Below are 27,108 nucleotides of genomic sequence, written 5' to 3'. Positions count from 1 at the left end.
CACACGTTCATTACCTCCCCAGATAGTGGCATTGGCAACTTGTCACTTCTATTGATTTCTCTTAAACTGCAATTTACATGGATATTTGTGGGTGTCCTCGGGGCAAGCTGTGTCCCCGAGAACCGATCCGCGCTCCGGGCCCCTCAGGCAGCCTCAGAACGGTTCCACCTCACAATAGAACTTCAAAGTGACTTTTCCATCTGACATCAGCAAACATGTCATGTTTCCGCAACTGTATGGCTTTTTTAATGTCATAAGGAAAATGAATTTCAGTCGGAAGGTTAAACCTGATGTTGCTAGTTATGTTTCATTTTCATTTTTCAGGAAAATGTATCCATACTGTAAGGCCTTAATAATGGTGAGTTTACGTTTCATGGTCATTTGCAAACATCGTTTTTGGACAGCAGTCTGATTTCAATAATAATTCAGATTGTGTGGTAGTTTAGCTGAATTTAACTTTAAATGCAATTTATAATGACATGTTTTGTATTAATCTTGTACCTTAGGAAGAATAGCTGAAATGCAAGGCCAGTTCATTGTGTTGGAGTTAAAAAGCAATGTTTTATGTATGATTGTGAATCCATCTGGCATAAGAGGACCTCCAACACACACCTGACCTTGCATACAGGACTGGGGAATTCAACATAACCGCAAGGTAGGAAAGGCACAAATGCTTTTTGAAAGAGTCGACACTGTGCTCGAACTAAAAATGCCAAAATGTCACATTCTTCAAACTTTCCGGCCGCTGTAGCCTGTCAGAAACTCTTTACCTCCTACTCTGAAGGTCACCAAGCCTGCTCCAGACTATTGGCCTAAATAGAACTTGGAAAAACAAAAGCCAATAACGCTGGTCTCTATGTCTAAGTCTTTGCATTGAATCACTTGTAAATGCAGTGCATCATGCATGTGATACATGAAGTTTACGGTAGGGACCCCTTACACACATGCTAACGGTGCATGTCACAGGTGGGCTAACTATCACAACATTGAGGTGCCATTATTTTAGAGAATCATTGATATTGTTACGAGTTAAAAATGTAACATTCTACTTCCCTCTTAACATCATCTCGGGTAACCTACTCTGAGGTAGAAAGAGTGTGTATGGGTGTGTGTGTGAGTGAGAGAGAGAGAGAGAGAGAGAGAGAGAGAGAGAGAGAGAGAGAGAGAGAGAGAGAGAGAGAGAGAGAGAGAGAGAGAGAAGAGAGAGAGAGAGAGAAAGAAATATATAGAGAGAAACAGACATAAAGAGAGAGTGGGTGAGAGAGATTTCTTGAAAATCATAATAATAATCCTCTTTCAGAATTCCAATAATCTCTGGCACAAGATGTACAAAGACATGCAGCGGAGAGACCGATAAGAAAGGAACCAAAATACATCTCCTTCACACCATCAGAGACCTTTAACTCCTTGTAGTGCCCCGGTGGGAACAGACAGGATCTCCGGTGATCCTCTGCCCGGAGTGGGCGCTCCGTCTGCGAGCGCAAGGGAAGAACGGGTGTAATGGGGTGCAGTTGGGGCGGCTACTGGTGATGTCACAGCCATAAGACAGCGGTGGTTGGATCTAATTAAAATTTGCGACAGCAAATAGATAGGCTTCCTGCAGGATTGGATTCAAAGTCGCTGGTGCCCAAATTATCGCAGAGCGAGGCTGATTCCAGACGCTCTATACACTCCGCGCGACGGAGGCGGGTATCAGTGTGAGCCTTCATGCTATGCTGAATACAGTCTCTCTGACGAGGCAGGCTCGCAGGAGTTTCAGAGGTAATTGGGCAGACAGAGCTTTACCAGCGATACACACTCCCCGGTAAGAGTTCGGGAGGGAATAAAGAGAGTCAGAAATATCCACAACGTCACCGAGGACTGTTTTATATCACGAACTGAGAACAAACAACCGCGCAGCAAATCCAAGTTTCTTCACCGTCAGACGAGCGATTGTGATGGCATCAGTACTTGGAAACAACACCCGTGCATCGGGAACTCCGAGCAGTCAAGTCAAATGCAAGTTTAAAAGGAGAAGGAGGAGAAGATCGAAGAGAAAAGGTAAACTTTTTATCAGTTAATATTTTTTAAGAAAGGATTTGGAGCACAAAGGTCGCGTGCACCTTGGAGGAGTATCGGAGCGCGCTGACGTCGAGCTACATTTAACCTAACCACCCAAAAATTTCGGATGGTGACGTTTTACGAGATAACCTACTGAAATACAAAGCGTTTGTATTTGTCTTTATGCCATGTATAGACAAAAAGAAGTGTATTTGCCTGGTTACGTTCCATCGGACCGGTGACGCATTGTCACCTTCTGCCAGTAAAGTTGAAGTTTGCTTCATTCAGTGTGCAATGCGTGGACATACAATGCGTGGACATCGTTGTTCCTAAGATGTCATGGAGATCATAGGCTATCTGTGCAGACCAACGTATAGTCTGTAAAATATTTTCGCCCAAAATTATTTTAAGCGATTATATTTCTCAAAAAGTCGTTTTAGGTGCACATGATTTTGTCAGAAAGGCCTTAACCGTTGCTCGACGTGTACATTTGTATTGTAATTTTATCGTGCCAATTGCATTTTTTGGAGTCTGGTTTCGGTGCTATAAAGTGTCTCTTAAGTATTTTACACTAACAGAACATGCTGTAGTTACGACCCTAAGTAGGCTACAGATAAATGTGATGTTTTCACTAGCCTAATACGTCTCTCAGTCACAAGCATGATAGTTCAGGCCTATTGGATATGGACTTCCAAACCCTCAACATTTTGGAGACGGCTTAAAGTGGAACTATTAAACTGATTCCTTTTGAACACTCAGTCTATTCATTGTAGCCTACACTTCATGTGGATATATATTTTGTATTCCATATTGTACATAAAAAGTTGTTAGACTTTGTGTAGGGCATTTGTTCACATACATTTGAGCATATATTAGTAAATTGTTAACTTAAGTAGCATTAGGTCTATTTGCATTTGTAGCCTATACTACATGTTACTGTCACTCTCCTGAGGTCACTCCCCACTCCTGAGAGGAGTGCATGGCAAAGACTGAGAGAAAAATCGATTAATCTTAAAGTAACATTAATTAAATGTTTCTATTAATTTATATGGTTGTTAACAAGTATATGAAATAACCATATCACATCTCGCATGATAACGGATGAAGCTCTAGGCCGTAGGATGCCAAGGCAAAATAATGAATGTGTCATCGGCTCTAGGTTCAGCGACAACATAGCCTTTGACTGGCCGGTGTCATCTGACCTGCTCGCCTTATCGCTTCCACTGACAGGAACAGGCAACGACAGGGTCACTGTCTGGACGCGCTGATAAACAAACTTTCATTGATCAGGCTATTTTCCCCCCACACTGCCAGTCACTTTCTTTCTGTTTGTTATCTGCTATATTTTGAGCCAATATTTAACAGGTTGACAAAATGTCACTCCGTTTGTAGTGTTTTTATACATGTGTTGGGATTTTTGAGTGGTTCTTTTTATTAAAATGTAAAAGGTTGGGGTTAGTTTGAAGAAATACAGTACAAAAAGTAAACATTAGCCCTTGAATTAATACTTTTCAAATGAAGTAGGCTTAAGTGACCAGATCACTGAAAAAGATTTCCCTTTTCTGAGGATACTCCAGTTTGATATACCTAAAGGTAAACTCATGCTGGTATTTTTAAAATGAAAATGTTGTGTTACAAACTTGAAAAAGCATTCCTCATTGGTCTGTCACATATCAGATGAAGTATAAATTAAATTAATGTTCTTGTTAAATTATTCTTGTTTATTAAATATAATGTACCTTTCTTATTCGACTAAAAGAGGAGGGAATTATTTTAACTATTGTGCAATGCAATGCACTGAGCATTAGTCATTTTGATGTGGTTTTGAAGTAGGCAAAACATTGAGTTTGTCTGTGTTGCGTTTTATTCAGTAAGTATGAGTGAACAGCCAATGCTCAGGGCATTTTCAGTTTCAAGTCTTAACAGCAATAGAACACTTAGTAAGGTTCTGCAAACAGTTTGCACATCTCATCAAACTGCAGACAACCGTACACAGCTCCATAACATCTGATTTCTAATAGCCCAAGTAATAGAGACAAGGAAGACAATACATCAAATATAGTGCCAAGGTAAATGTATTTACATAATGGAAATGACAGAATTGGTTCCACAACATTAAGCATTGCATATGAGTAACACACAAGGCATTGCACATTGGCTGACATTCCCTCACAGTGTGTTTCTAAATGGCTAATTTATCAGTGCTGCTGATTCAGTTTGATAGCATGGGACATTAGGGGCAGGGGCCGATTGCAAATGAACTATCTCTCAGAACTAGTAAACACGGCTCTGTAACGGTCTCTATAACAGTCCCCAATGTTTTCACATTCTGCGGCAACATTATAGGGTGCACACAGAACAGAGAGATTGGGTATAAAGGGAGGGAGAGAGAATTTTTTTTCCTGACATCTTCCATTTGACATTGTATCCAAAATTGTGTTCAACAAATTAAAACAAAACCCCTAAGCTTTGGAAATTAAAGTGCAATTTTTTTTTTTAAGTATCCTGAAAAACAATCTCATTTTACCCAAGGGTGGCGTAACCATTGTTAATTACATGAAGCCAGATATGTCAGCAGATTGTTTTAACATTTTTCTCCTCGTTCAGATAATGGAGATGAGATTGTAATTCTCTGTGTGTTATTCTAATACACACTCATCATCTTGAGAGCCCAAACAATTATGATTATAGTTCTCTTGGCAAACAGGACCCATTCTGGGATTATGGGGACATGGCATTTGGGAATTAATCCCTTGCAAATTCTGGAGATTATTTCGAGATGGGGGCTGTGTATGAAAATCTATGTGTGTATTCACAGAGTGTAAGCAGATGTTCCTCTTGATTTTATTACTTCATTCTTGATTTATTGTTCTTTTCTTGGCATATGACCACATGACAGGAAAGTGCTTCTGATCAAAACCCACGTACACATTAAGATTAGTAGATATAAAAAGTGGGCCGATCACTATTATAGAATATTCATTTATTCATCATTTATCTCATTTTACCTAACCGCAACATTCCAGGAACTGTAATGTACTGCACTGTGCTGAATGTGAAAATCATTTGCCATATTTTCCAACAGTGCTGCAAAGCATTTATCATAATTTGATCTGATTGCTGTGATCGGGTGTTTGTATCGGCACAAGGGTAGTTTTCTATTTAGGTTTCATTTGTAATGCACCTGACCGAAGCTCACATTGTCAACATAACTACGGTATTCATTTCCACGTTTATTTTTCCTTTTGCCAGCCCTATCATTAGTATATGATAACAGTTTCTTGGACATAAGAAAATAAATGACATTTTCTCCCTAACTATAAACCCTCTTCAGGTCAGGTCTTAAAGCTTATCATCATATCCGAAAGCTGTCGGGAATTCAGAACCAGCTGACACCAACTGTCACATAATTTATGTAGCAATTACTGTTTACGTCTTCTCCCCACGAGGGTGTGGAGGTCGGGCTGGGCGTGAGGAAGTGGCCGGGGGGAAGCAGGGGCGTCGTGGTCGGGGCAGATGACTGGATCACTGGCTTTCTGCTCAGCCTCGCCGCGCTACACCGAGGGGCCATCACACAGTCATTAGCCAGACAGACGTGACACTCGGCTGAGGAACCGTCGCTGCTGACATGCCGCGGCTGCTAGCTAAACGTTGCTTTTTTGGGGGGCTGAAGAGGGCCGACATATTAACGGTACTGTTGATGTAGACGACAGTGTTAAGCAGGGTGCAGTCAGCCTTGGGTGGGACGAGGGCACAGGGGGAGGAGGGATTTGAACCTGTGAGGTGGCAGAGGGGGTTAGTGTCCAGTGGAGATTGTAACCATTACGCCAATGTGTGTGCACAGCTGAAACCATCTTAACATTGATTGGAGAAGATCGGGGATTTGGGACCACAGCACAGCAGTGCTGTTGTGTGATTTTGCACCCTGTACTGTGAATGAATAATTAGGGGGCTGCTTGATAACCAGTGATTGGTGGATATCTATGTTGTTAGACAATTCAAAGGTCGGTAATCCTTTGGTTGACCATAATAATAGTGCTACTGATGTGGTACTGTGTTCAGAAACCCACCTTCATAATAAACACGTGTAGGATACCTATTACAGCTTGTATACAGGAGTATCTTGTATAATTACTATAATGCTACTGAAAGCAGGTGTGGAATTGACAGATTATAAATGTTTCCTGTCACATTTTTTATACAGCAGGGGGAGGTTGTCTCTGTGTAAGGAATAGTTACTGTGACCTGTATCACTGCAATTATTAATGTGTAGGTGTCAGAAAAGTTAAGAATGTAACCTTTTATTTTGTATAAAATGATACTGTGTTTAGCCTTGTGTGTAGAGAGAGGCCCCCCCCCAAATGAACTATAGGCAATGAGCAGGCTTAGGTAAACAGTAGGACAACCCAATGTCAGTGAAAATATGTGTTTGGGGATGTTTGGGATTGATCTTGAGTTGAGTTTCAGAGAGATGGAAATGCTACTATTTTTGGCTTCCAACAGTTCTGTTGTATTTGTTTGTGTTGATAACCGTATTAAGAACTGTGACAAAACACTGCTGGCATTTATGAGGTTAATGAAGGTCATTGCCGCTGGCAACAACAATGTTTTAGTTGGCGCATGCCTTTTAGAATTCACAGGCACATCCTGATTAAGGTTATGCTGGAGTTTTCCTTGGTTCAGGACACACCGTCCTACATAGAACATTTAGCCGGAGAAGAAAAGGTTATTAAAATTGAATGGTAACTGTTTTCTCTTGAGAACCACAGATAAAATGACCAAGGAAAGAAATAGCACAACTTAGAAAATTAGCATAATTAGTAATTATCTCTTAATAGCCCCTCTTGGCTTTTGAGGCTCTGTGGTTGAATTTTTTGCTCAAAGTTCAGTGAGGAAAAACAAATTTCATGCTGAAATGTCTCAATAACACAGCTGAGCTGCTGAGGTAATCGGCTCACTAAGGTTATGAAGAAAATAAATCTGAAATATTAAAACCAATGGGACAAAAAGGGAACTCTGATTTCAGCTGTTGAGTTCCAAGTTATCATTGCATACGCTGTAAATTACTAATAAGTATTTTACCCCCTGACTCTACCAAATTATAAAGTATCGGTTGATATAACAATGCTACACATTAAATCAATAGTCACTGACAATAAAAATTCAATATCAAAAATTATAAAGGTCTCCGTGGTGATTTCGCTGCTGGGCCTATGAGAAGATAAGTTATGAAAGAAATTGTTGTCCGTCTCCACTATAACGCTGTGATCGATTAAGGTTCTGGGTTTCCACGACCTATAAGTCTTGTAGACAACCATCTGATTGGAGAGAGTAGTCCGGCAGCTGTCAGTCTTCATATATACAGAGCGGTACCTTGGTACATCAATGTCATCACTTCCTGTCGGGGAGAATCTATTCTTGGGGAGTGATGTGGTCTTGGGGAGGGATGTGGTCTTGGGGAGGGATGTGGTCTTGGGGAGTGATGTGGTCTTGGGGAGGGATGTAGTCTTGGGGAGGGATGTGGTTTTGGGGAGGGATGTAGTCTTGGGGAGGTATGTGGTCTTGGGAAGGGATGTGGTCTTGGGGAGGGATGTAGTCTTGGGGAGGGATGTGGTTTTGGGGAGGGATGTAGTCTTGGGGAGGGATGTGGTCTTGGGGAGGGATGTGGTCTTGGGGAGGGTTTTGAGCCATATTGTGACTATCTTGAAATACGTCCAAAGTTACAGAATAACACCTCATACATTGTGGTGGCAAAACATCTTGACAGTTTGTGATCCTAATTAGGACTAACTGTGCCATATTCTGAGTCATGATATGGAGACTGGAGAGGGTCCAGATCATTTGATGGCAGACAGTATCGTTTTCTGCTTCTCTGCACTTGGAGTCAGAACTAGCCTCACACAGCTGCTGTTGTACAGTTATTGTCATTGTTAACACTATTGACTACTGAGGTGAAAAGGTTAGGTTAACCCTAACCCTATCCTTCCACGTGGATCTCTTTGACAACCAGGAAATGTGATGAATAAGCAGTCCTATGTATATACATAACTCATAAGCTCCACAAATATTATGCTGATCTCATGAAATATCTGACAGCCAAATGCCCTGAATTGTGTGTTCTGAAAAAAATAAGTTAATTTCCCTAATTCATCTTTTCATACCGAAGCCCTCACACATCATGCACAGACATCATCATGGCATACCGACTCCACTACGCTGACATTGCAAAGTTAACAGCGATACGCTGTTTCATTTGGAATAATACCAGGAAATTGGATGAAGCGGCTTACCATTCCTTCTTCTTCTACTATCGGAGAAGGGGCCTATTTTAGATAAAGTTAATGAAGGACTTTAGCGAGCAAGAGGCAAGTCTTATTTCCGCGGGGCCCAGTTACAGCATTTATTTCCATTAACAAGATGGTGCACTTCATCGGGTCCTCTCGGGGGACGGGCTCTCTCTCGAGGTCAGAGTGTGCAGTAGCCTTTAAAACCTTTAATTTCACCTGGACGTCTCATTCAGATTTAAGGGCTTCTTCAAGAGAGACCTAGCGCCTACTCTTGATGTTGCATTGAGGGTGGCTACGTACTCAGATCTCCACAGCCCAACTGCCACTAAGACTTCCTCCTCCAATCGACTTGTCGGGGACCTTGACGACGGTATTGGAACCTTGGATCCTGCTCGCCACGCCTGCGATTAAATCGGGCCTGTTTAACGTTTTACGTGACTGCCAAGAGCACCACTGAATAGCATATTAGCTCCTGCTACGGTTTGTACCACGGCATAAAACATAAAACATGATGACACGACGAGTATTAATAGTGTTTATGCAGTGTGTGTTTCCCCTACTCCCCAGCTTCGTAAAGTGATAATCTTTTCATCCTGGCAAAGAGTCATCTGTACCCTCCTCCATTCAGTCATACATAAATGCATATGAGTGTGGTAATTCTGGAGGTGTTAAATGGACAAGCGGAGCACATTAGATCAGAGTGCGTCTGCTGAAGCAGTGTTATGGGAGATTAGGCCATTGATAATGATGAGAGCCATGGCAGGCATATGAGGTTCTTCACAGCTTCATTATTCCTCTCACACACAACATTAAATAACAGTTTTCCCACTTTGTGCCCTACAGTAAATCCCCTCTCATCCATCGATTCCAGCGTCCTTGAGGGCTCCCATGCGCACAGCCCGGGCTTATCTGGCAAATCCTTTAAAAGGTGTTTAAAAAAAAATAATCTTAGCCTGCATTAGCTTTGTCTGATGTGATTTCTATCTGAACCGCCACCGAGCTTTCAGCATCCCAGTGTTCCTTTAAATCATTGTATATAGGACTTTTTATGCATTTTTCCAGCTGTTGCCATGGTTGGACTATGTCATTGGCAAAATATTCATTTTCCCCATCTTCCTAACTTCATTTCCACTTTTGATTTGAACAGCTTGAACTAGACTGGATATGTTTGTATTGCAATAATGTCCTGCTCCAATTACCTATCCATTGCCTTCGAAAGCTCAGAGTGTATTTGGTTGCTCCGATAAGGCCTGAGTATATATTGAGATTGATTCAGTTGAATCGTTTGCACAGCACAGAGCTTTTGGCAACGGCCAGGATGGCTTTGGCATGAACTGGAAAAATTCCACCCTACCCGATTTTTCTCCTTTTCTTTTACACCCAGACAATCCCACCCAGGCAGCCGTTTTGAGGCTGCGGTGGCTGGTGAAGGTTGAAGGGTAGACTAGACCTGGGGCTACAAGCTGTGCCGAACTTAAAGGACACACACACTCCGTCTCTCTGGGAAGATATACACACCCACTTACACCGGTTCTTAAATTAGACACAGACTATGTTCAGGTAAAATCTCACATGGTGGTGATGCCGTCTCTTCTTGCCGAGTGTTATATCGAGTTGACACATACCCGCAGCACCAAAACTTTTTTTCTACCATGTGCACGGAACTCGGCATCGATTGTCTAATAATGTGGAACACTGCAGCCTGACAGATGTCGCACCTCATACTCACTTGTGTGGGTGTGACTAGACAACTGGGTCTGTGGGAGAAGTTTGAACACGTTTAATAGGACAGTTTAGTCTTCATACAGTATCAGGAATAATTAGGCTGGTGATTATCACCATGTTGATGGATTTGTTACTGTCCTGGTGTGATAAGAAAATGGTGCTGATGCAGCAACTCTGGCAGCTTATGACCACGAGGACGATGATGATGATGATGATGATGATGATGATGTTGAGGAGGGTGATGATGATGAGGAAGAGGAGGGTGATGATGATGAGGAGGGTGATGATGATGATGATGAGGAAGAGGGTGATGATGATGAGGAGGAAGGTGATGAGGAGGAGGAAGGTGATGGTGATGAGGAGGGTGATGATGATGAGGAGGGTGATGATGAAAGTGTCGACAATAATGAGGACAATGACAACGATCATATATGTGAAACAGTATGATAATTGACTAATCCGACTAATCAGATCTGATCTCCAGGTCAGATAAAGCTATAATTACGTACTCAGTCTGACTGCCAGTACAGCTGGCTGCAGCTCAGGACTGCAGAACCTCTGAAGGCAGATAGGAAACGTTCAGTTGAATACCACCATTCTCTCTTTTCATTTAAAAAGAAAGGATAGAGTGGTTGCTGGGTTTAATGGTAATGGTCCTGACGATAGTGCAGATAATCCTCTCCTCTTCCCGCCGACTGGAGAAAGACTGCCATTGTTCTCTTGTGTTCCTATTAATGTGATGGAGGTTCATTTTAATTTGAATGGACCATCAGGAGGATTAGAGGAAGAGACACTTGCACGCACACACCCACACACCCGGAAAAACACACACACACCATCGGGATTTACAGACACGCACACACGCAATCACGATCAACAGACACACGCAAACACACATGCAGCACAGTCATGATTTGCACACGCGTGAATAATACACCCTCATTAACACATACGCAATCCCGACAGGTCAGCTTCTGGTGGCTGTCGACTGCAGACTCTTATCTAGTTGTTACCTGTTCAGGCAGTTTCTTTCCTTACTGTCACCGCCGCAGGAGCTTAAAACATCCAATGTTGCAAGACAAAGAAACCTTCAAATAATACAGGTGGTGACATGGGGAACACTATGTACATCTGTGGGCCTGGAGGTGCTATTAGTTGAGGGACTATCTAAGTTGCCAGACTGCAGGAAAATAGGCTTTAAATGTCGCAGATCACACTGAGTTCTTTTAATATAACAATAGGGTGAAGTGGGTTGCAAAATATGGCTTGTGCACTCCTCTGAGATACACCTATGGACTTTCAACGTTTGAAAAGAACACTTTTCTTTTCATGCTTTGCACTTTCTTGAAATGACTCAACTTTGAATTTCAGTGTCCATCAATCCTCATCCATCCTCTTTATCCTTACTTGATCTATGTCAAGTCTACTTGACCTGAGAAGCTACAATGTTGAAGATCTTACCGCTCGCTGCTATGGGATCTGCTTCGGACCGGTATTTCTTCCTATGGTCTGAAAAACCTGCTGTGTCAAAGGGTGGTATGGATATTCTCTGTCTTTCTCTTTCTTATTTTCTTTCTGTGTGTTTGTGTATGAGAGAGAGACAGAGAGAGAGACAGAGAGAGAGACAGAGAGAGAGACAGAGAGAGACAGAGAGAGACAGATAGAGAGAGAGAGAGGGAGAAAGAGAGGGAGAAAGAGAGAGAGAGGGAGGGGGTGTTATTGTGTGTCTGACCCCAGGGTGAGCCAAACATGAGAAGAGGAAGCAGGATAATAATCAGGTTCATCTCAACCAGGCTGAGAGATCCGCTGGTGCCACATGAGGTCATGGTTTATCATGAGGTCATGGTTAATCATGAAGTCATGGTTTATCATCCTCCAGAGGCTCTGGTCAAAGGCTGATTTATATTCTTCTTCGTATGTGTTTGTCTAAACAGTCAGCCTCTTGCTTGGGTGTGTATGAAAAACATTCATAGACTGATGGGGAGATTGCCTCCAAATCAAAGGTGCAAAATAACACCTGATTTCACTGTAACTTCTTAACCTGCATTTAAACTGTCACTGCAATGTCAATTAATCTCCCATAGGAAATGATTTCTGTAAAGAGCTTTGTCAAGACCCTGCCCCTGCAGTTTTAGTAGGAGCAATATTATGAAAGCAGTCAGGGGCCATATGGATTGGCCTATTATTAAAAGAGGAAAATGCAATATCATTAGCCTGGACTTCAGAGCCAGGGAGCTTTCAGTGAATGAATGGATTTATTGTCTCCCCTTTCTACTCATTAGAGCGCTGTAATGAAGACTCTGGTTCACTTCCAGCAAGAATTTCACTCTTTGATTGAAGACATTCTGTTGTCATTAGCACCTTGTCGGTAGTCTCCTATCCTGTCTGTCCCGATCCCTCCTTTCCCCCTAGTCTCGCTTCTCTATAGGACTGGAGAAGATGGTGCTTTGATCCCTTATTGGCCAGATAAAATGCCCTTGGCAACACAGTGAGATGCCCATTATCGTTTACTAAGCAGGTGCAGCCTGAAATGCATTGGTCCTTGATCACAATGCAGATCTGTGGCACTCAAAGCAATCCATTTTTCAATTTGGTCTCCCGCCTGAGATAAATTAACAGATGTCGATTGAATTTCCTCCTCCAACAGTCACAAGGCTTGTTTACACCTGACAGCCAAGACTTTATGGCTGAGTGGTTATCTGACGCTTACACACGTTATAATTAGCCATATTTTAATTAGATTGACAATCGTCAGGAGATTCGCTAAGCTAAGCTAATTTGACATGTCTTACTTGTTCTTTTCTCTTTGTCAACCTCCGCTTGAGTGATTTTCTTTCAGATGGTAGGAAAGTGTTCGAGTGAAATCAATGCAGAGCAATGACCTGGGCCAGGGAATATCCAACTCTAATAGCTATAAAGACAGCTATAAACGCGCACATACAAACATGAACTTTTGCATCTGGTACCCAATACATCATGCTGTTTCCAATCCTACGACCCCTACCCTTATCCAAGTTTGTTTTTGTCGCCTCTCCGATTGTATCAACAAACACCTAAAGATTATCTTGTTGCATGTCACCCCTTTTAGTTTCTCATATGGTCTTTGACCAGATCGCAATGTCCCCCCCCAGCATCCTTACAGGGTCCCATTCACCAGCTGCTTATTCAGCTATAAATACACCAAATATAAAACTAGTCTAGCCTGGCACCATCACACTCTAATGAAGGGGAGTCAAGTGGTGTTCGGCAGCTATGCCCTCACATGCATGCTGTCACTAGCAATTTAATTGAACTTCCCAAAAAGGGACCCGTTGTTTTAAATGCTCCCTCCCTCCCTCCCTCCCTCCCTCCCTCCCTCCCTCCCTCCCTCCCTCCCTCCCTCCCTCCCTCCCTCCCTCCCTCCCTCCCTCCCTCCCTCCCTCCCTCCCTCCCTCCCTCCCTCCCTCCCTCCCTCCCTCCCTCCCTCCCTCCCTCCCTCCCTCCCTCCCTCCCTCCCGCCCGCCCGCCCGCCCTCCCTCCCTCCCTCCAGCGCCCCTTTTCTCCCTCCTCACTATGTCGTTATGCACTAATATGCCATCGTTGTTGTCATCGCTGTCGTTGGGGATAATGATGCCGTTATGTTCTTTCCCAAACCTCATGGGCTCATGTTGCTTCTCGCGGCAGTGGAGGAGCCACGGGTGGAGGGGTGGGGAAAGGAAGGGGGAGAGGCCCTGGGGGGCAGAGGGAGGACTGGGGAGGAGGAGTAGGGTGAGGAGGGCAGGGGCTGGGCATGAGGGTGGTGTGTGAGGCGGGTACATAAGGAGGGACATGGCCGGGTGTGGGTGTTAGGGGAGGCGGAGGAAAGTGGGACAGGGTTGGGTCACCATCTGTGACGGGGGTAAGATTAGATGATAGATGGGAAGTGGTTCCTGGGGTGGGCAGGATGTTTTGGTAGGTCTGTGTGCATACTGTGGGTAGGTATAGACTTGTGACAAAGGTGTCCTTAACCCAGAAGTCACTGTGGGTCCAGTCCCTGCAATCCCCTCAGGAGAGACCTGCACATTCTCTGGCACGAAGGCAGGTGCGGAGAAGGCGTAGATTCAACAGCCGAGGGGGGAGGGGGGGACGACTACAGAAAGAGGGGTTAAGCACCACAGTGATGGGCTGTCCCAGTTTAGAGAACGACAGAATGATGGATGAAGAGAGGAGAGGAATAGAGACGGAGGGGGGTGGGGGGGGGGAGTGGGGAAAGGGAGGTGGCGATGGCAGGTGACAGCATGCCACGCTGGAGCAACATTACGTTTATTGAGCGTGGGAGTCCAGAAGGTCAAGGCGCTGGTTTTCGAAGTCGTTTTTATGTGCTGTTGGCTCCGTGGCGTGGCTGCCCGTAGCACTCTCTGAACTGCCCCAGAATACCTGCAGGATGGAAGATGTGTTTATGAAAGACAAACAGCACAGAGAGGAGAGGGAGTAACACAGCCGTCTGAAGAGGAGCTCCGCAGCTCTCAAGGCCCGCTGAGTGCAATTACGCAGAACAATGAAGACTGTACGGCGACAGGAGACGATGCTAAACATGGCGGTTATTTGACAGGGGAGGCAGGGTAACAGACCGTCAGAGAGGGAGAGAGAGCGAGAGAGCAAGGGAGAGAAAGAGAGGCGGGAGAGGAACGGAACGAGAAAAGAAGAGGTGAGGCTCTATTAGTCCCTTTGTTCTTCTCTGTCGGCACGCTAGTCAGCGTTGCAGGCGGGAGGCAAAGGATGATGGGATTAAGTTTGGCTCGTTTGAGGCCAATTGCCGGTTTCGGAGCGCCAGAGGAGAGAGGGAGGGGATGTAGGAGAGCTGCGAGTGTCAGTGATTATTAGAGGGTTGCGAGGCTAGGGGAGGCGCAGGGAGAACAGGCCAAAGCGAGGGATGTGCCACCTCTCAGCTTGAGCATGACAAGTGCAGCCTGAGCTGCCTGGTGGGCTGCCGAGGACGCTGCTTCAAAATGAGGCTCTGCAGTTTCTGCTTCTGTTGTTTTGTTGCTGAGGCACTGCTGATGTACAGGAGATGGTTTGAGGGCCAGGGCCACGTTCAGGAGAATCTTGCCTAACCCTAACCCATGTCTGGGCTTTCAGTTTTCGTTGGGGAACAGTCAGGTTTTAGCCCTGGCTTGTGAACAAGGTTGTATTCTTTTGTGTAGGACCCAAAATACTGTGTATGAAGATCACTTTACCGATAGGGTTCTGACAAAGAAACACATTAATGCTGTAATCTATATTTGATAAAGTTAACAAGCCTTTTAGGAAAGGGTTATTTCTGCCCTTTATATAATCACTAAGGCAAAGTCAGAAGCATATGTCGCATCTTTAATTCAGCACCATGGTTTGGAAGTTGTGTAGCATGTCATGCGCTAGCAGCTCAAAACAGAATTCCCCCGACCCTGACAGAGAAATCAAACGTAAAATGGAGCATCAGAGCAAGGAACCGACGAAACGGAACAGATGTTCGCAGGAATGTTGACTTTTTGTCTGGCCCCTTATCTCTGACGCTGTCATCCGCCGGTAAGTTGAGTGACGGAACTGGAGAAAAGAGAAGACGCGCATACATCACAGACGCGGGAGGGGAACGGCAGAGAAACAAAGAGAGACAGAGAGGTTGTGTTGGTAGGGCTAAGTGGTAGAGGAATTGGCAGGGTTGTGGATGGCAGAAAGTAGGACAGCCACACAGCTGTAGCCGCGTCAGGGGACACCCCCCACCCCCTACCCCCCCCCCCCTCCCCAGATTGGTGTCCCTGTATTTCATTGTCAGAGACAGAGAAAGACAGAAACGAGAGAGAGAGAGAGAGCGATCCTTTATCTTTCCTGTGCCTGATGGTGGGACGGAGCAGGGACAGGAGGACAACAGGGACTGTGTTTGTCATTGAGGGCAGGTAAACATCAGCCTTCCCATTGAAGCGATTCGCCGCAGCGAACGGAGGGAGAACGACGGCTGTCTCAGAGGTTCAATTGCACGATGACCTGCTGCCTGTGGTCTGTCAATCAACACAGGGGAAAGAGGAAAACACCATTTCCCACGATCCCCTGCTGGAGGTGCGAGGGACCTGATCTGTGTGATCAGCCTGACTGCTCTCAGTCTGTCTCCACCCCGTGTCGAACAGACCGCCCCAGCTGAAGCATCAAAGACGTCCAGGGAGAATTTATCACCACACATTATGAAAGCCCTATAGGGTAATAGGGTGATAAATTCAAGTGTTGGTTTTAGAGGCGTGCATCTGCCGGGTTATGTTTGAGGACGGCCTGCCACACCGAGTTAGATAACGTCTGCTCCTTCTGTTGCACGGGAAACGGTTTGTCCTTTCCTAGCGCCGCGTCCCAACATTTTCCCACAAGATAAACGATCCTCTCCCTGTGCGAGCCGGTACATCACGGCCATCGCTGGGGAGAGGAGGGCCGGCGTTTCTGAACGCACCAGACTGAGGCTGCTGTCTCCCGGACCCATACGGAGAGGAGAGCCTCCATGGTACCGGTGCGTCCAGTGAGCGGGAGTGTGTGTGTGTGCGGCTCCGTCAGTGCTGCCTCTGAGAGGAGCTCTGTGTCGGGGCGAAGCTGCAGCGGGAGACTGAGTGATGGCAGGTCTGAATCACATCGACGATATGCCTGGATATATGGGGACGGCTGAGGTGATGACAGATAAACTGGACCCGGGAGAAAAAGAGAGAGGGAGGGGAGGGAGGGAGAGAGAGAGAGTGAGAGAGGGTAAGTGAGGACTGAGCCACTCTAGATCTCATTCTGGCGTATTTCATTCTAAATTATCGTCCTCCTCAAGAGTCTGGGCCCCGGGCAGTGAGGAGCAGGAGCACCCCCCTCACACCGGCGATAAAACATCCCTGTGTGGAGGAACCGTACGAAAAAAGAGGCAGAGTCGAGAAAACAGATACAAAAGAGGCTCCCCCCCCCCCACCACCCCCTCCACTTCAAAGTGTTTGGTAAACAGCATGGGAACGAAGCCGTAATTTCGAACGCAGCCTTATTTCGCAGCAGCGTTTATTTAAGCCCAGAACAGGCCCTGATGGAGTCATCAGCCTCCACTCATTGCCTAATGGTTTAATTGGGTCCATCTGGAGGAGGCAAGGAGGGGGGGTTTGCCTTACTCTCCAGTCGCAGGGACAGTCATTAGTCTTCTCACACCCAGTGTCTGGTGTGCCCATGCCAGGGAAAACGCAGGGCAGAATTCTGGCTGTGGGCCCACATTCCCACCAACCTTCCCTGGCTAACACTTTTGATTTTGGTGGACACGATGCATTCTGTGGTGTGTAGCTGGGGGAGGGTTAGGGGATGGGATTCGTGACCTGTGAAAATTATCTGGTGACAGAAATAGACTTTTAGTAATAGATGAGGGTTTTTTAATTCAAGTTTTATGTTTGTCATAATTCTTTTATATTTTTTATTATTGAGTTGTGGCCAAACGTTGCAACATAGACGGAAGCATCCATGAACGCTCTTCAAAACACACTTAGCCACAGTACTGTATGGTCATGTTTCTTTATCATACAAGTAGTTGGTGTACAGTAGCTATTGTTACAGGGGGACTGAGCCCTATTCCCCTGCCTGTAGTTTGACATTGAGTTACTTAATGAGGAATTGGGTCAGAAATTAGTGTCAGTATCTAGAGTCTTTGTGTGCGTGTGTGTGTGAGAGAGAAAGAGACAAAGAGAGAGACAGAGACAAAGAAAAAAGAGAATATGTGTGAGTACCCATATGCTGGTTTGTTTAGTGTGCACTCTCATAGAAGGCTCCAATAAAATAGTCAGACTGGCTAGAATGTCCTATATGTGTGCAATGTATATATTCTGCCAGTGCATTTACATGCACTAATGAAAAAAAACAGAACATAGGCTGAGTGCATGCTAAATAGATTTCTCATAAATTGTAGAAATGTATTTAGAATGGGCCAGACAAACATGACGGTGGCTGGCCACTCATTTTACAGACAGAGATAATTTGCAGGTGCCTTTACATAAGCACACAGGGATCATTTTGTCTGAAAGCTTGAGAATGATGTCTATGGGTTTTCTTTTCAGTTCATACTCTGTTCTATCATCCATAAAAAAACATAAACCATTTCACCAGCTGGTCTTTTGGGTCAAAACAGCAATCTGACAAAATGGGTCATTTGATGTGCCATTTTTGTGTTGTGCGTTATCATACCAGCCATAAAATAAAATACAAAGATGTATCTCTTTGATTTGATTGCTTCTCGATTCAGTATGTGACTAGTAGACATAGTGGTGAAACTGAGATGTCTGCCACCTCAACTCACGCCATAGTGTGTCCTGGCCCATTGTTATGGTGACAGACGAACAGTATGTTGTTTTATGGTGTTGACACAGATAGGTAATGGCACTATACTAGGGTGAGCAGATTTGAGTTAGTGAAAAAGAGGACACTTCGTCGCGGCGGGGGTTGTGGTGGTGGTGGCAGAGTTGCCAGATTTGAAATGGCGAAGTATCGTACCAAAGGCTCAATATGATCATTATTGGAAGATGATTATCGTGCATCTGGCAACACTGAGAAGGCGGTCGACCAATGACGGTTCTCTCTACAGTCAGAGCTCGCGCAAGAAGGTGGAACGTAAGGGAGATACCCTTTACAAAAATTGTAAGGGCGTAATAACTAGTTTGTGAAAGACCTAGAGAAACACAAATATCCAACGAGGCAAAATCCAGGCCTATTTTGGACGCATTCTTTTAGGTCTCGAAAAGAGGACATGTCCGGGTAAAAGAGGACGTCTGGTCACCGTAAGTATACCCTGAATCCAACTGGCTTTTTTTTTTCAAATCGAAGAGTGAACGCGTTTCTCATTCGTTTCTTTGTAGCGACACTCATTCTCCTCAGACCTCGACTCACGAGAGCGCTGACAGCGCACCGGCAGTATCTCACTGTAGCCCAGCATTTTTTTTTTGTCAGTGTACACAAATAATGAAGGTAGCTAGTGTGTAGCCCGAGAGGACCCGTTTCGCTAACGCTCGACAATAAGTCGTCCGGAATCTCTCGTCAGCTGCTTTCACCTGTATCGCAGGCAGCCTCTTACCCGTCACGATCAAAGCTCCAACACACCTCTGAACTCAGGCAAACCTTTGAAAACGCACTTCCGTTCGCCCTCACTTCGTAGACAGCTGACATGTTTTTTGTTTCGTTTTTTGAGAAAAACTCAATCGTAAAGTGTTGCCAAAAATATTTGTATTTGGCTGTCCCTCAGAAAGGAAGAAGGCTGTTTCCTTGTCTGCAGTGTCAGTCATGGGGGAGTAAACAGGGGAAATAATTTAAATTTTCGACCACAGGACAAACTGCCTGCCAAACTGGAAGTCTGCTGGTTCGTCTCAATGACCCGAGGAAAGGTATTCGGAGAGTGATAAGGGAGGAAGAGAACGGAAGGGAAGGAGTGAGGGTAGATGAGGGAGACCGGGAAGATGGCAGCCATGGGGAATGGTATCAGCCTCAATTATAACAGGCAGCCAAGCGGCTCTGCACGGGAGGAGATGAGCTGAGGCAAGGCCCCAACGGAGACGCTGCCACTGATAGCTGATAATCCCTGGGTGTCCGGACACAGATGGAGCTGTAGAGGAGTCAGGTGTGTGTGTGTGCGTGTGTGTGTGTGTGCGTGTGTGTGTGTGGGGGGGGGGGGGGGGGGGGGTGAAACTCTCCTCCCACCTTAAGAACTGTCAAACACCTCCTGTGTTTTATACCAAGAAAACAGGACGTGAAAAGTAAAATGGCGTCCGGTGTAAACCGAGCGGCGTATTTATATTGACTCTGCCGACACGTGATTGTGACGATCAGCTGGTGTCACGGTCACCATGGTGTCAGCTGGCCTCATGAACAGAGACAGAGGGAGCCTTGTTGTCGAGCCTGCCCAGGTCACATCAGAGGCAGTTAGGAGGCGTGGAGCTCAGACTTGCTTAGGTTAGGGCCGAGATCTCTGTTGCATGTCAGCTTTCCTCAGTGGGGCCACGATAGTTCACCCTACTTGCTTCGGGGAGAATGTCCCTGTACTTACTGTAAGTCGCTCTGGATAAGAGTGTCTGCTAAATGACTAAATGTAAATAAAGAATACAACCTTTCATCGGGGCACACATACTGCCCCCCCCCTGCCTACAGTATGGGTCCCCTGCTTGGCTAGCAGTGGCAGGGACTGAGGGCCCAGTGTAAACACTCGGTCCTCAGGTCTTCTTCTGTGTGTGCAGTCCCAGGGCTGAGAGCCATCAGCACACAGATGCGCCCTGATTAGAGCCCAGCGCTGCAATGACAGAACTGCATTAGGGTGATGTATGTGTTGTTAGCCGGAGAGCAGCTAATTCCAAATTTAACACCTGATTCGTGCAACGTAGTCACACCTGAGTGCATGCCAAGATTTACTACCCTTGTCAGAGCATTGATGGGTTTTATAAGTAATTTTTCAGAGTTTCAGATTAATTCTTTTGCCGTGTGATAATGAATTATGTTTCTGGGTCAGGATTCGGCTTAAAAGCTAAATTACAGTCATTTGTGGTAGACTGTGCTGGTGCCTGTGTGTTACAGGGAAAGCCTTCCCCAGTGAGGTTAGGTAGGAACCACAGTATGATGGGAACATTTATCTTCATTCCAGAGATCCAGAGGAGGGTGAGCCTTAATTTCCGACGGCAGCGTTGACATGAAAGCAGTGTTAGGCTTTCACTAATGACATTTCCCATTGAACTCCCTTTTTTTTTTGAATGAATGAATGAATGAACGAACAAATTCAAAACAGATTTTCCACTAGTCTCTGCTTTACCCGTTGAACACATTGCACTGCTTATTGGTATGTGATGTGCTAATGTAAAATATGTTGGTTAGAAATTTGTGAGCTGAGAAGAGTCTAAGAATTACACCCCCCCCCCCCCCCCCCCCCCCGACACACACACACACACACACACCTCAAGCTGGAGCTGACAACAGGTTGTGGTGTTCTTGAACAGGTGTGTTGCTTCGGTCCATATGCCTCTTGTTTTCACAGCACTGTTATGTGTCCTGATTCTAAATGAATCAGGTGTGGGAGTGTCAATGTAGCAGCGTGTGTGTGTGATGGTGAATAATAGGTCTCTAAGTGACTTGACTCTCGTGTGTACAGTCATACGCTCGCACGTGTGTGTGTGTGTGCGTGTGTGTGCGTGCGTGTGCGTGTGCAGTCAGAGGTAGTTCTCCAGGTCAGCTGGGTCCTGTGTAATCATGGCTGTGTCACCCTTCTGCCTGCCTGCTCATCACAGCACAAGGATACCTGCCTCTGACATTGACCCCAACCCTCCCTCCCTCCTTCCCCCTCCCTCCATCCCTCCCTCCTCCTTCTCTCCTCCCCCCCTCTCTCCTTCCCTCCCTTCCTCCCTCCCTCTCTCCTTCCTCACTCCCTCCCTCTCTCCTCCCTCCCTCCCTCTCCCCTCCCTCCCTCTCCCCTCCCTCCCTACCCTCCCTCCCCCTCTCCTCCTGTCCCCTCTCCCCTCTCTCCCTCCCTACCCTCCCTCCCCCTCTCCTCCTGTCCCCTCTCCTCTCCCTCCCACGCTGACTAGTCTCCTGCAGGGTGTCTCCGTAGGCCGTGGTCGACCTGCTCTGTATGTTTGCATTAAATCAGGCAACGCAGCGTCACGTTGCTCTCACCTACGACACACACACCTGTCTTACCACACACACACACCTGTCTCACCACACACACTCACCTGTCTCTAACACACACCTGTCTCACCACACACCTGTCTCACCACACACACTCAACTGTCTCTAACACACACCTGTCTCACCACACACCTGTCTCACCACACACACACCTGTCTCACCACACACACACCTGTCTCACCACACACACACACCTGTTTCACCTACGACACACACACCTGTCTCACCACACACACACACCTGTCTCACCACGCACACACACCTGTCTCACCACACACACACACCTGTCTCACCACACACACTCACCTGTCTCTAACACACACCTGTCTCACCACACACCTGTCTCACCACACACACACACCTGTCTCACCACACACACACACCTGTCTCACCACGCACACACACCTGTCTCACCACACACACACACCTGTTTCACCTACGACACACACACCTGTCTCACCACACACCTGTCTCACCACGCACACACACCTGTCTCACCACACACACACACCTGTTTCACCACGCACACACACCTGTCTCACCACACACACTCACCTGTCTCTAACACACACCTGTCTCACCACACGCACACACCTGTCTCACCACACACACTCACCTGTCTCACCACACACTCACACCTGTCTCACCACACACACTCACCTGTCTCACCACACACACACCTGTCCTGTCTCACCACACACACTCAACTGTCTCACCACACACACCTGTCTCACCACACACACACACACCTGTCTCACCACACACACACCTGTCTCACCACACACACTCACCTGTCTCACCACACACACACACCTGTCTCACCACACACACACACCTGTCTCACCACACACACACCTGTCTCACACACACACCTGTCTCACCACACACACCTGTCTCACCACACACACACCTGTCTCACCACACACACACACACCTGTCTCACCACACACACTAACCTGTCTCACCACACACACTATCCTTGCCATGAAAGAAACTGATAAAGTGTGTGTGTGTGTAGGTGTGTGCTGCTGCTGTGCAGCTTTCTGCTCCTGTCAGCTAGGTTGATTCGCTTCCCCTGAGGTAGTGTGTGTAGAACAAATGTGTGTGTGTGTGTGTGCGGGCATGAGTGTGCGCAGAGCCTGTGCGTGTTTGTGTGTGCGTGTGGGAAGGTCTCTTCCCTGCCCCTCCATGTCTGTGAGGATCTGCCTGAGGACTGGAGTCATGCTCCATTAATTAAGCAGCAACCTGCTGACTTTCAAGTGGCGCTGGCAAAATTAACCCCGTGTCTCCAAGTCGCAGAGAGCCTTTGTTATTTCAGACTTGATTACGGCTCTTATTGCCAGAATTAAATGAGCCTTAGACGGCACCTCTCTGCTGGAGGTCTTTTTGGTTCCTCAAATGGCTTGGTAAAAAAAAAAAATCCTATCAGATAAAAAAAATGTAATCATAACAAAGTGGCTGTTAAATTGTATTTTCAGCTATCTGGAGTAGAGCTGATTGGATGAGCAATTGATATGAAATAATCAGCCGGGTTGTGATTGTGTGGAAACCATGTATAGGCCAATCTGGTGATATACTGTAGTGTGGGCACCAAAACAGTGTAGATATTGTATTAGCATGTATGAATATATAACTAGAAATAGCTCTTATGGACTTATGATTAATACTATTTGGCTGTGAGAATGTTCTGTATGCAGAATCTTCTTACTGTATGGTTTTAGGAGAGTTCATGTTTTCCTTTTCCAGCTTCAGCATTTCTTGCCTAAAAATCTCCAGATGTCACCCTGCATTGTAGCAGACTTCCACACCTCCCTCTGGTACACTTACTGGCTGTCAGACCTCATCTCTCATTCTCGCAGGACCACCAGCTCCACACACCCAGTCTGGCCCTCCCCTCTGCCCACAAATAGCTGCACCAAACCCTGACAACAACTTCCAGCTTTTAGCCTCCTCTGCAGCTGCACTGGAGATAAAGAGGAAAAAGAAATCAGGCTCAGGGGGGGAAAGAAATGCAAAATTGTTGCAAAAAAAAAAATGCTTGTGTCAGAATATCCTGGTGGTTCTCCCGCCCCCAGAGCTGTAGGTGGGTGACGTGGCTTGGATGGATTCTGCTCGAGTCTCAGAGGGTTCAGGCACCATTGTATATTTCAGATGATGTTATAATAAGATACAAATAAAAAATGCGTGTGCGTGTGTGTGGGTCTATTGGAACCCTGTCGCTGTCTCCTGTCATCAGTGTGGAGCCTGTTGACCTGAGGTGACGGCTGGACTGTTGTGGTGTTGTCAAATGTCCTTGTCACAGACTGTCGAAGGTGGAGCTGCACCTCCCTATTGTCAGCTTCTATTAACTCTGCTCTCAACGCACACACACACACACACACACACACACGCATACACACACATGCATACACACGTACGCACACACTTTAGCCCTCCTAAATGTCTGCCTCTGGCACATCCTGTTTTGAGGTTGCCCAGCTCAACACAGACGTCCCCCCCCCCTCCCCCCCCCCCCTCCCCCCGCCCCTCCGACCCCCCAGAAAAACTCTCTGACCTTCCCCCACATCGACCCTGTGGGGTTCCGTCTCTGTCAAGTGCCAGTTCCCCCCCACCCACCCTGTCCTCCCCCCTCCGGCCCCTGTGGCCAGGGGCTCACCCTCTCTCTGGGACGGATCAGAACCCCTGTGCCAAAACCACGCCACCCCACATCAGACCCCACCCAGGACAGCATGGCCATGCCTGCTCAGTACGATCCAGCAGTCAGCTGTCTTCGGAGACAGGTTTGACAGCAGTGTTTAAGTCCACGCCACACATAAAGGTGACGTATCAGGTGACACACAGTTGTAACCCAGCAACAAGTGTCTCGTTCTGCTAAGCTGCAGACTCAGTAATTGCTCATTTGCACCCTTCAGAGTATGCCTGACAACTGCACAAATAAAAAGATGACTGTTGGGACTGTTTTGACAAAAATGTGCTCGTGTGAGTGTGTCTGTCACTGTGTGTGTGCCTGTGTGTGTGTGTGTGTGTGTGTGTGCGTGTGTGTGTGTGTGAAGTCTAAGGCTCAAGATTTTCCAAGCTGCCAAGCTTTTTTTAGAGACATAAAACCTGTAGGTTTCCACCCCACACTGAGTCACTGTCTAACCCTCAGCCATGTCTAACCCTCAGCCCTGTCTAACCCTCAGCCATGTCTAACCCTCAGCCATGTCTAACCCTCAGCCCTGTCTAACCCTCAGCCATGGACCGCTGTCTGTTCTCCCTCTCTCTCTGTTTTCTGTCTCTCTCTTCTCTCTTTCTTTTCTACCTCTGTTCTCCCTCAGTTCTCTCTCTCCCTGTTCTCTGCTCACATTCCCTTCATATTTCCCACCCCCCTGCACATCTCTCATCCAAACCTTTTTGGTGTTTTTGGACATTCGTCACCTTCCCCAGCTTCCTATCATGGTTTCATCTCGGAGGACAGAGGCCGTCTCTGACGACACCCTGCCAGGTCCAAGCCAGCTCACTGGATGTATCTCAACATAGCAGATGCCAGCCATACAAAGATGTTTCCAGAGATGAAAGAAAAACAGAGAGCAAAAGAAAAAGAGAGAGAGGAGGAGAAAAAAATAAGATAGACAATGTCTGAGAAAGACATATTTTCCAAAAAACATCCCTTGGAGCGACACCACAATAATTACCCTAGCTGGAGAGAGTGAGCGGCACAGCACACGAGAGATAATAATTCCGCCTAATGTCTGCTGAATGCCATTAATCAGCGGCATTACCCATAGTGCATTGGCTTTCTTCACAGTGATCAGAGAGCGCTGGTGTTGATGAGCCCCCGTCTTGATCCCCAACCATGTCAGCATTAGAAGAGACGACTCCCCCCTGCTAGTCACCACTGCAGCCTGCATCTCTCTCTCTTCCTCTCTACCTCTCCCTTTTCTCTATCTACCTCTCTCTCTCCCTTTTTGTCTCCCTCTCTCTTTCTCTCTCCCTCTCTCTCTACGTCTCTCTCTCCCTTTCTCTCTCTCTACCTCTCTCTCCCTCTCTCCCTTTCTCTCTCTACCCCCTCCTCCCTCTGTCTGTCTTTAAGCATCACGTCTCTCTCACAGTAATCTGGGAAAGTGATCCGCCTGCCCGTGTAGTACACGTCCCAAGACGACCCTGTGCTCTGCTCTGGGCCCTGTGCTCTGCTCTACGCTCCTCTGCTCTGCTGTACGACCCTGTGCTCTGCTCTACACCCTGTGCTCTGCTCTACGCCCTGTGCTCTGCTCTACACCATGTGCTCTGCTCTACACCCTGTGCTCTGCTCTACGCCCTGTGCTCTGCTCTACGACCCTGAGCTCTGCTCTACGCCCTGTGCTCTGCTCTACACCCTGTGCTCTGCTCTACGACCCTGAGCTCTACTCTACGCCCTGTGCTCTGCTCTACGACCCTGTGCTCTGCTCTACGCCCCTCTGCTCTGCTCTACGCCCCTCTGCTCTACGACCATGTGCTTTGCTCTACGCCCCTGTGCTCTGCTCTACGCTACGCTGGTAGTCTGTGGCACTCTGACAAGTGTTGTCAACCCTAAGCTGGCTGGGTTTACTGTCAAACCCCGCCTCTCTCTCTCTCTCTCTCTCTCTCTCTCTCTCTCTCTCTCTCTCTCTCTCTGTCTGTTTTTCTCAGTCTAGTTCCTCTACCCCCCAATCTGTCATTCATACTCAGTCCATCTCTCTGTCTGTCTCTCTGTCTTACTCTGTATTGCTTGCTTTCAATCTCTCGCTCTCTCTCTGTCTGTCTCTCTCCTTTTCTCTGCCCTTCGCCCCCCCCCCCTCCCTCTCCCTCCCCTCCTTCTGTTTCGGCTTCTCTCCGGAGCCAGGGATGCATGGTGAACATCTGGGCACACCAAGCACTCCGCACCATTTATCAATATCAACATTGTTCCCTCACTAATGTCCTTATTGTCAACGTTTCTCATCAGCAATCCAGCCTTTCCTTATTCAACTTCGGCAGATATCCATCCTTTCTTTCTCTTTCCGGCGGTGGCGAAAAGGGTGACAGTGTACATTGTGGGGAAATCAAAAACACATATTTAACGATTAAGATAGACAGGCATCTGAATGGAGAGATTTTGAGCAGCATGGCTCAGTGGAAAATCAGATCGCAACATCTCTAAGGTACAACATAATAGGAAGTAAAAGAATGCCTGTGCGCTTCAGCTGTTGTGAATTCTCTTTTGTCAGACCCTGGCCATTCCCGCTCATTGTTATGCTGTTCAGAGAAGGAATTAGATTTTTTTCAGACTTTTTCCCCATACCAGTAACGGACTTCCTTTGACACAATGGTGGACTTAATTAGGACATTTCAGAGTGATTTATTCACAAAGGGACACAGGCTGTACCTTGGACCATTTATTTGAAATAGGATGGACAATACCTCTGAAAATGTGCTA

The 27,108-nt window shown here is 46.5% G+C and overlaps 1 protein-coding gene across 1 annotated transcript in view; it reads left to right on the top strand.

Annotated features, from left to right (window-relative positions):
• The first annotated feature begins 1,937 nt into the window (after positions 1-1,937).
• Positions 1,938-27,108, top strand: part of adarb2 (adenosine deaminase RNA specific B2 (inactive)) — a 117,630-nt gene continuing 92,459 nt past the window's right edge. Inside the window, exon 1 of the mRNA XM_067251933.1 lies at positions 1,938-2,040. Coding sequence (XP_067108034.1) covers positions 1,938-2,040 — 103 coding nt within the window. The remainder of the gene's footprint in view (positions 2,041-27,108) is intronic.

The sequence above is a fragment of the Osmerus mordax genome, chromosome 15, assembly GCF_038355195.1.
Source record: "Osmerus mordax isolate fOsmMor3 chromosome 15, fOsmMor3.pri, whole genome shotgun sequence".
Classification (NCBI taxonomy): Eukaryota; Metazoa; Chordata; class Actinopteri; order Osmeriformes; family Osmeridae; genus Osmerus; species Osmerus mordax.
This window is presented reverse-complemented; position numbering and strand designations above follow the sequence as displayed.